The 10,587-nt window shown below is 32.8% G+C and overlaps 3 protein-coding genes across 3 annotated transcripts; 2 read left to right on the plus strand and 1 right to left on the minus strand.

Moving 5' to 3' along the window:
- The first annotated feature begins 1,008 nt into the window (after positions 1–1,008).
- LOC106350873 (putative F-box/kelch-repeat protein At3g27910) lies at positions 1,009–2,879 on the plus strand. The gene is made up of 2 exons (XM_022688287.2): positions 1,009–2,155; positions 2,294–2,879. The coding sequence occupies exons 1-2, from the start codon at positions 1,528–1,530 to the stop codon at positions 2,785–2,787; spliced, it is 1,122 nt and encodes a 373-aa protein (XP_022544008.2). The 5' UTR covers positions 1,009–1,527; the 3' UTR covers positions 2,788–2,879.
- Positions 2,880–5,246: 2,367 nt separating this feature from the next.
- Positions 5,247–6,901, plus strand: LOC106349224 (NADPH:quinone oxidoreductase). Its single transcript, XM_013789158.3, has 3 exons — positions 5,247–5,499; positions 5,584–5,775; positions 6,419–6,901. The coding sequence occupies exons 1-3, from the start codon at positions 5,403–5,405 to the stop codon at positions 6,718–6,720; spliced, it is 591 nt and encodes a 196-aa protein (XP_013644612.2). The 5' UTR covers positions 5,247–5,402; the 3' UTR covers positions 6,721–6,901.
- Positions 6,902–8,330: 1,429 nt separating this feature from the next.
- LOC106349226 lies at positions 8,331–9,559 on the minus strand. Its single transcript, XM_013789159.3, has one exon. It carries the CDS (start codon positions 9,319–9,321, stop codon positions 8,533–8,535), a length of 789 nt encoding a protein of 262 aa, XP_013644613.2. The 5' UTR covers positions 9,322–9,559; the 3' UTR covers positions 8,331–8,532.
- Positions 9,560–10,587: the final 1,028 nt, after the last annotated feature.

Here is a 10,587-nt window from a genome sequence, read left to right on the forward strand (position 1 = left end):
CGTGGTTTTCTGATAGTTTACTTTGCTTTTAACATACAGTGATGTATAGTATACGTACGGGTCTTCACCACACTATAAATAACATACAGTGAACCAACAACAAGAAAAAGTTGATATGAACCACATAATTTTTATTTTATTTTTTTTATTATTATAAACATTATGGTGTTGGTGTATCAATTTTTGTCACGATATTCCATTTAATTCATTTATAATTATTTTGTTATCCAATTTCCTCATCTGATTTATAATAATATTTATTAATATATTTATATTGAAAGAAAAACAACACACATTATTTTAGAGGTTTATATAATATTTTAGAGGACTTTAACGGAATTATTTTATTGATTCTAAATATTTTAATATATCATAATTTTATTGAAAATATTGATGAAAATTTAGCAAGACTCAAATTAAATATTTGATGAATTAAAATAAAAAAGTGAGGAGAAATCGATGAAATTTAATTAATTACATTTTTACAAATATCTGTATATATAATTATTAGAATATATACTACAAATATATATAAGTCAAACATAAGAAAAACCATTTAGAAACATCAACATATATAGAATAATGAAATTTTACTATTACAAATTTTATAAGAAGTTTAAGTTTATTATAAATAAAACGAAGAAACTGTAAACAAAATAAAACTAGAAGTACAAACACAATAACACGGATACCATATTTGAAAAGTATTTAGAAATTTTAAATAGTGAAAATATGAAAATTATGAGCATTTAAAAAAAAGTTTCTAAAATTATTGAAATGATTAAACATTTTAAAAGTATAATTGATGTAAACATGTTCGAAACTATAAAATGTTATAATATATATATATATCAAATAATAATACTAATAATTATACTTATTGTTTAAAAAATATTATTTGAGAATTTTTTTTTGTGAAATGAAAACATCGAAAAATTAAAAGGAAAATCAAATCAAATTGCAAATATATATAACATTGTAATACTAATATTAATGAAAAATACCTAAATTTATAAAGTCTACTGAGTAATTATAAACACACACCTTTATATACTATTCATTATATGTTTTACGTTTTTCCTGTTAATAATAGTTTGTTACATAAAACGACATAATTAAAATAAGAATTCAAAATAGGAAATTATGATTTTTCTTTGACTGGCAGTTTGTTACATAAAACGACATAATAAAATTAAGGTTAATTTATATAACCGTCAATAAAAATGTAACCGTAATTTTTATTAATTTACAGATAATGATTTTACTAAACATTTTAGGAGGGCATTAAATTTTAATTAATTTGACATTTGAAGTTTAAGTAAAATATGTGAAAACAAATAATATTTGACACATGGGAGTAATCATCGTTACGGTTAATTAAGATATAATAATTACAAACTCTTGACCAAGGCTCACACATGAACAATGCATGATTGCAAAACTGTGTATTTAAGGCACTAAAGGAGTACACTTTATAGTATATAAACTCAAGTGGGAACCATCAGATTCCTCGTACTTCTAAGAATAATGTTTTCCCCAGTTTCTGCAAACGCCGGAAACCCACCACCAAAATGCAACAAACCGACTGTTTCGTCTCTTCCACTGCCAGATGATATCTCAATGATTTGCTTGGCGTACGTTCCAAGATGTGACCACCCTTCACTCTCTGAAGTCTGCAAGACTTTCAACCAAATCATCGCTTCCTCGGAGCTTAACCGCCTACGTTCACTCCATAAAAGCACCGAGAACGTTCTTTACCTTGCCTTGAGATTCAGTCGCGACCAAAAACCTATTTGGTACACTCTCAATCAAAAACCTTCCAAAGAAGAGTCTAACTCTTTGAACCATAAGTTGGTTCCGTATCCTTCTTTCCCTTGTCTGCCTTGTTGGGGGTCTAATGTTATTGTCATCGGTCAAGAGATGTACGTTTTCGGTGGATGCATCGACGATGAGTTAACCACTGATGCTTTTGCTATTGATTGTATAACTCGCACGTGCCGGTCTCTTCCTAGCATGCGTGTGGCTCGTGGCTGCGCTGCTTTTGGTGTTGTGGATGAGAAGATTTATGTACTCGGAGGGTGTAACAAGAAGAAGTCGTCGAAAGATTGGCTTGAGGTTTTCGACCTCAAGAATCAAACTTGGGAAAGCTTTCCAGGTTTGTTTCTTTTAGTTTTTTTTTTCCTTTTTATTGGATATCATCATGAGGTTTTGGACCGATTAGTTAATTTTATATGCAAAAAAACCACGTCATATAATATTAGTTTCTTCTTAAATGTAAATCGTGATCTTCCAGGTGTGTGCAACAAAAATTTGCACGAGATAACGCTCAATAGTTTTGTGATGAACGAGAAAATTTATATAATGGATCGTATAAGAAGCTTTGTGTATGATCCGAAGAAAAATAAATGGGTGAGTGAAAGCTCGTTGAACAGTGGATGGGTAGTTGGTTCGTGCGTTATTGACAACATGTTGTACACTTTCGGAATTGAGGAAGGAATTAGCGTGTACGATCCGAAAGCTAGGACATGGAGAAAACTGAAAGGTGTTGATGAGGATCTACCTGACATGCGTGGTATTCAAGGAGGGTCTAGAATGGTGAACCATGGAGGGAAACTAGTGATTTTGTTTAAGCGTAATGAAAGTGGGGAAACAAAGATTTGGTGTACAGAGATTGCGTTGGAGAGGCGTGGACAAGGAGAGCATTGGGGGAAGGTTTTGTGGACTAATATTGTAGCTACTTTTGAAAACTCCCCCACCATTGTTCAGTGTGTAGATGTCATCATATGATTAATCATGTATGCTTTCCTAGTTGAGTATGCTCGACTTTGTGTTGTTTATCTCATACCCTTTCTCTAATGAATTAGACTCTTTTGATTTTCTACTTTCAACCCACAATCATTTTTAACAACAGTAACAAAACTAAATGGATCCAACCGTTGAAAGCCCAAGACTGGTCACCTCCCAATTCCCATGTTCGAACACCACTAAAAATTTAAGCACAGTTTCTGGATCAGTTGACTTGCTGAACTTGGACTTAGTGGATAGGATGTTTCATATGATAGAAGGTCTCCAACTAACCATCTTATCCCAAGACTATCTGGACATAACTCCTAAAATACAAATACCTAAACTATCAACAACAAAAAAAAAAACTGTTGGTCTACAAACTATCCTTAATTTTTTTTCTTTGGTTACTCTTTTGCTCTTTAGGCCGGATGTGATTAATCCAATCCACACCTTCCAAAACGCCGTGGGACACACTACATTTAATTTATTCGTTGGAAGCCGTTTCTATAAAGTATTACCATATCTAATTCAAAACTTCAACAAAAGAAGAATATAATAAAACTACAAATATTCTCTCTATTTTAATGTTGGGCTTATTTGTGTACTAACCATAAAAAAGAGAAATTGGTTTTCTAGAGAGAAAGAAGAAAGAGATAGGAAGAGAGACTTGGAGAAAAAGTGTGTTTTTGGTTATTTAACAAATTTGGGTTTTTTTTTGTAGTTATAGGGGCAAATTTCCCTTTAATGTTTGACCTTGAATTTGGGTTTGTTTCCCTAATTCAATTTATTACCTTTATATTGAATGAAAATTTGTAATTTGAATACTTCGGATTGAAGGCATTTCCTAATTATTCGAATTTATGTTATTTAACTTATAAGTTATACTAGACCTTGACTTTCATGCTCGTGCGGGTGTTAATTTTTATATTTTAATAAATTATTTAATGGCATTTCTAAATACAAAAGAAGAATATAATAAAACTACAAATATTCTCTCTATTTTTATGTTTGACCTTGAATTTGGTTTTGTTTCCCTAGTTCAATTTATTATCTCTATATTGAATGAAAATTTGTAATTTGAATACTTCATATTGAAGGCATTTCCTAATTATTCAAATCTATGTTATTTAACTTATAAGTTATACTAGAGCTTGACCCGCACGTCCAATTTTTACATTTTAATAAATTATTTAATGGCATTTCTAAATACAAAAGAAGAATATAATAAAGAGAATTTGTCCTTCCTACACACCAAATATCCTCTATTTGCATTTCATACTCTATATCTCTCCAATTTTCTTTTCCCCATCATTACTATTTTCCCCCATTTGTATGGTATCCCACCCTTTTAAGTATATTGAGCTAATTTGCTCTATAATAAAACTATAAATATTCTCTTTATTTTTATGTTTGGCCTTGAATTTGGTTTTGTTTCCCTAGTTCAATACCTTTATACCGAATGAAAATTTGTAGTTTGAATACTTCAGATTGAAGGCATTTCCTAATTATTCAAATCTATGTTACTTAACTTATACGTTATACTAGAGCTTGATGATGTTAATTTTTGCATTTTAATAAATTGTTTAGTGGCATTTCCAAATACATAAGTTATTTGGATTTTTAGATTCCTACAAACTTATCCGGATCTAGAAGGATTCGAACCCCGTCTAAAAATTTATAATATTCAAACAAATTTTAATTTTAAACCCAAAAATCCTGTACAACAAAATGATACTTACCCAAATGGGTCAGTTGAATTCTTGTCATAAGTGAATCAATTTCATTAAAACTTGTGAAATTATTTTGGTTAACACATAAAATGAATGTTCTCGATTATTATGGTAAATATAATTAATGAAATATTTAAGAAAAGTGAAAAATGGAATGTAAAAAATGTAATAAAAATACTTAAAAATATATAAGTTTTATTTTGTACTCTGTAATAAATGAAGCTAAATTAATTAGAAAAAACAATTAATTAAGTGGTTATAATTAGTTTAAATAGAAATGAAAATATGTAAGAGATCACTTAAAATTAGGTAAGTATTATTTTGTACTTCAATTTTAATAGAATATTGATGTTTGTTTTTGTCTTTAAAAAATGTTAAAAGTTAAAGGTTATGTATGGTGGGTTTATAGTCCAAACTGAAGCCGGTAAGGTCAAAAGCATGTTCCAGTTATCTTTCGGCCTTTGGATTAAAAAATATTATTTCCTTCGTTTTTTAAAGATAGATTTTTTTAGAAAAATATTTGTTTCAGAAATATGTATTTTTGTGTTTTTTATGAAAAAAGATTGTAAATTTTAAGAAAACTAATTGACTTTATTGAATTATTATTGGTTAAAAATTATTGAAAATTGAAAATTACAGAAAACAATATATTTATTATGATAGTTTAATGTGTTTTCTTAATATGCGTATAAATATTAAAAAGTTTATATTGTGGAAAGGAGGGAGTAGTTTAATAAAACCGGCGATGTCATTAGTCACTAAACCATTGTAGAATTTCTACAAGAGGAGGAGCACTAGATTAGTGGAATCTTTTTGTCTTTTCTATCGCTTCCTCCACCTAACTCTAATCTCATCGCTTCCTTCTTCAGCTCTAATCGGAGAAAAATGGAGGCAGTAACGGCGATAAAGCCACTAATCAAAGTCGCTGCAATCTCCGGCTCTCTCCGGAAAGGCTCTTTCAACACCGGTCTCCTCCGCGCCGGTATATTCCTTTTCTTTAACACTCTCCTCCTCAATATTTGAGGTTTTCGTTTTTGCTATAACGTTTGGGAGTTTTATAAAACAGCGATGGAGTTGACGAAAGAATCGGTTCCGGGGATGCATATTGAGCATATAGACATCTCTCCGTTGCCGTTGATCAACACCGATCTGGAATCCAACGGGACTTACCCTCCCGTCGTCGAAGCTTTCCGGCAGAAGATTCTTGAAGCCGACAGCATTCTCTTCGCTTCCCCTGAGTACAACTTCTCTGTTTCAGGTAACCCTTTTCATTCTTTGGTATAAAGATTGATTCTTTATATTAAAATGCTTTAGTTTGAGGTTTCTTCTCTTAGCTTTGTGTACGAATTGGTTTTGTATATAATAAATACTCCATGGTATCGGTTCCCGACAAGACAGTATGTTTCTTTTACGTTGTTGTGTCGTAGAAAGTAGTTAATACATGTGATGTGAGATGTCTGAAAATTGCAGGGTTATGGTGTATCAAGTATTCCTATTCATCAATAATTTTAGCAAAAAAAAAAAAAAAAGTATTCATCAATAAGATATTGGTCTTATGTCTCTTAGCCATATGCTAATAGGCTAATTGGAACTATTGATTTGAGCTTTAATCGTCTGAACTCTTGAGACCAAGCTAATGCTCAAATTATGAAGACTCTCTCGAGTGTTTCTGGCTTGTGAGTTGCGATCGTGGGAAGTTTCTTATGTTAGTTCCAAACTATATCGATTTTTTTTCTGTGTTGGAGAGAAGATCCCACTTCGAGAGATCGATGTGGGATCTTTTCTCCAAGGGATGCATCCTCTGATTCTATCTGTTAGCTTTGTAAACTTTTACTTAGTATTGGAGGAATGCAACATGACTATTAACTTTGTTCAATCTGTTTACCTTGTTGATATACCAGCTCCACTTAAGAACGCGATCGATTGGGCTTCAAGATCACCTAACGTTTGGGCTGACAAACCTGCTGCCATCATAAGCACCGGTGGAGGTTTTGGTGGAGGAAGGTCGCAGTACCATCTTCGACAGATTGGAGTGTTCCTTGATCTTCATTTCATCAACAAACCGGAGTTTACTCTCAATGCGTTTCAGCCGCCTCAGAAGTTCGATGCAGAAGGAAACTTGGTCGATGAAGTGGCTAGGGAGAGGTTAAAACAAGTCCTTGTCTCGTTACAGGCGTTTACTCTGCGACTTCAAGGTAAATAAGTGGAGGGCCGTTCTTGATCATTTGTGTGAGAGATTGATGTTCGTGTGATGAAAATAATGTCAGATTCTTGTGATAAGAAACATTGCCACTTATCCTATGTAAATTTATATTTCTGATTAATGTCGTATGTGTTTACATGATAAAACTGTGTTTATTAAACGAGTGATTCTTGTTGTTTCATTTTTCCTCCTAAATTAAAAGTGATAGATTTAGCATTGAAAATAACATTCCCACTGTTTTATACTATAAGTTTTTAAGGTTGTTTTTGTTTTCAAGTATAAGTTAATTTTACATTTTTGTGTAATTTATATATATGTTCGATATATTTAGTTGAATTATATTTTCAAGTATACTATAACCTTTTTAGCATATATGATCTTTTAGTACAGATTTTCCACCTAATTTCCGAAATCCCACTTAGATAGGAAAAAAAAACCCCCACTAATTTGCACTTAATTCATAAAAGAGACAAAGAAGTTAAGTCTTGAAGTGGAATCAATGATTTCAGTTAAAAACGCATGCATGAGTTTGGTCTCCACAACAGACTTTTGGAAACTACTCGGAAAGAAATGGTAAAATAGAATTTGGAAGTAGTGCAGGGAGTAGTAATGTTTGTACAGTAGCTTTTAAAAATATTACAGTAACGTTTGTAAATAGATTCTCAACCTTACATAGCTGCATCCACAAATTCAGAAAAAAGATCGTCTATGATAACTACACTAATCTTTAATAATGATGTCGTCCAGTTAGGAATGTGTACATATAGTTTACTGTTTACGCCTATGGAATGGGGTATATACTCTATAGTCTGTATGTAGATCATGGGCCTAGACAATTACTTTAATCAAGAAAACATCATTCGTACGTAGCCCAGTTATGAATGTGTACTACTACTTACATTCTGTAGCTTACTCTACTCTAACACCATTTCGACTCTATTTTTCTTCTATAATTTACATAAAAATAGAGTAACTCTATTATAGTATAAATTTTGCTCCAATATTATTATTCTATAATAAAGTTACTCTATTATTGAGTAAAATATAAAGGAATATCACTTTTTCACTCCAAATATAGAGTAAAATATAATATTCCTCTATATTTTACTCTATGATAGAGTAATTCAATTATAGAGTAATACCATTGGAGCAAAAATTACATTATAATAGAGTTATTCTATTTTTGTGTAAATTATAAAAAAAAATAGAGTTCTATTGGAGATGTCCTAAGCGAAAATGATTTTTATCAAAGACATTAAACCTTTGCAGTTAGTAGATGGCGGGCATTGAAAAGACGGTCCATTACTTTTTTCCTTTGCAAAGAAAAAATCTAAAGAAATAAAGTAGTACATGTGTCATAATATGATGTATGATGTCCATCTATATTCATTTACATTCGTGTTCCCTATCCATTTATCCTCCCTCAACAAACATAATACATCTAGAAGTGCACACTTGATTAAAAGCACGTGGCAACTTGCAAACTTTGACACTTTTTAATATCTGCAACTACATTTACAGCAAATACTGAACCCAAATTATATTAAAAAAATTACAACATCGTATGAACATGATCAACTATTGCACAAACGCAGGAAAAAAAAAAGATATAATTGAAGACGTACTTATTAAACAGTCATCTACTACATCTTTTATAAGCTATAGTTTATTAGATACGAATGTGAACTAGTTATACTTTATTAGAAAGTAAATAAAACAAACAAAAAAAACTAAAGTTTAACCGAATGGATCCAAAGAGAAGAGAGGACATTGTCTGGTGTTATGGATCAGATCAGATCAGATCAGATCAGATTAGAAAGGAGGAAAAGTTTTGCTGAAACGGCTAACGTTGGAGAAAAGTCCGACAAGATCTTGCTTGTACGGAAGATATGATCTTTTCTTGTCTTCTTCCTTGATAGCTTTGTTCCTCAAGTAAAACTTCTCGTGTGCTGAAACCTTCTCCTTCTCCTTCTTCTTCACCACCGTAGTAGTCTTCGGAGAAGGTGATGAAGTCGTGGAATCTAGGAACTCGAGTGATTGTTTCCCGTCGCTGCGACTTCTCTTTAACAGATCTCTGATTCTCCACCGTCTCCTCGACCACGACGACGTCGTCGACGACCCCGTCGATTTGCTCTTTCTGCATCCTCCGCTCGGAGACATCTCCGCCGCTGATCTCTCCGGCGTCCATGGACAGTAGATCTCGCTCGGTATCGTGTCTAGATCATCATCTTCCTCGTCCTCCGACGACGATGAATACGTCTGCGGCGGTGGCGGCGGCGGCTGGTCGTTGCGCTCGCGGAGGAACAGATCTTTTAAAGGCGTCGCAACCGCTTCCGGCGAAACGTCCTCACGTTCCACGGCGGCGGAAGTGTCGGAGAGGAGAGTCTGGTCGAAAACAGGGAAGACTAGTCCACCGTCGCCGGAGGAAGAAGAAGAAGAAGGCGTCTGGAGGATCGCGAACTCGAATTCTTCGTTTCCGTTCTCTTTATAACTTTCGCTGCCGACTCGTGCGGCGATCTCGGCGAGTCTATCGCCGGAGTAAGTGCTGAAGCTAGGTGAAAACGACGCCGTGGAGGCACTATACTCATCTACCTTCTCCATCTTTCTTTTGTAGTGTGAATCGTCTCTCCTTCTTCTGTGGGGTTTACAGTTGACAAACGAAGAGAGCGTGAGAGATTTAGGGAGAGGTTTTTGTTTAATGGCGTTTTCTTTCTTTCTTTCTTTTTGTCATCTTGTGTAAACAGCCGTATATATAGGAGAAGCGGTTGTGGCACATGGGAATGGCAATTTCTGTAATTATTATGTGTAAAGATGCTTAATTTTTAATTTTGCATCAAAACTATATGATATCACAAGCTATAACGTGGACTTTCTAGAATCGTATCCCGCTACTTGATCCGGAGGTTTTCTGTGTAGATCTTTTTTTTTTACATTGAAATCAATTGAATTGACAATGATATTATGGATGATAAACTATTGTTAAATAAATACCAGCCAGCCAATTGTAATCAGAATAATAATACAATTTAGTTATTTGGACCCATTTGTATTTTTTTTCTTTTCAATTTGTGGATATTATAAGGATCAATCAATCATCACTTGCGCTCTGATTAAGTAATATACTTAATATTGAATATCTATTAATTTCATATGTGATGCATTACTATTTGTGTGTTGAAAAGTTTGATTGTAGTCCAAGCAGCCCATTATAAAGGAAATGCGTACGTAATTGCTGACAAAGCAAGAAGAACCATGAATCATGGCTGCTGCGCTGCATCAACATTCTTTTTCTATATTATTTCTTTTCTTGTAAATCTTTAGCTTCTCGAAAACGAAGGTTCCAAATAATTTATTTTGTTTGATTTACTCAGGCACGAAAATATAATTGAAAGCAATAGATTCGACTCTGCTATTAAGAAATACGATTCACATGGGCACGTATACGTACATTGTCTATTATACTTATAAATACTTCTAGATGTCATTGTCACTTTTCTTGACTAATTCTTATGAGCGAAGCTAACTTGACTTGAATCGCTATCAGAATCAAATTAAAGATTTTTTCGCATTTCATTTTCTTCCACCATTAGACCACATCGTCACACGATGCGCATTAAATGTTAATCGACATATACTATTATGTTATTATTAGAGTAATTGTCAAATATCAAATGCTAGTTAAATTATCATGCATTAAGAATAGGGAAGACAATGTTGACGGAAGGAATAATCATCTGTAAACTTGTCACACAATACGAATCAAACAATTAAACACACACAATAATGATACATTAGCAATAGTCCTTTACTGGAATACATAAGTGTTTCTATGAATGAAAAACATGTGTTTTTTTTCAATCAAAAACA

This window comes from Brassica napus, chromosome A6 (genome assembly GCF_020379485.1).
Source record: "Brassica napus cultivar Da-Ae chromosome A6, Da-Ae, whole genome shotgun sequence".
Taxonomy (NCBI): domain Eukaryota; kingdom Viridiplantae; phylum Streptophyta; class Magnoliopsida; order Brassicales; family Brassicaceae; genus Brassica; species Brassica napus.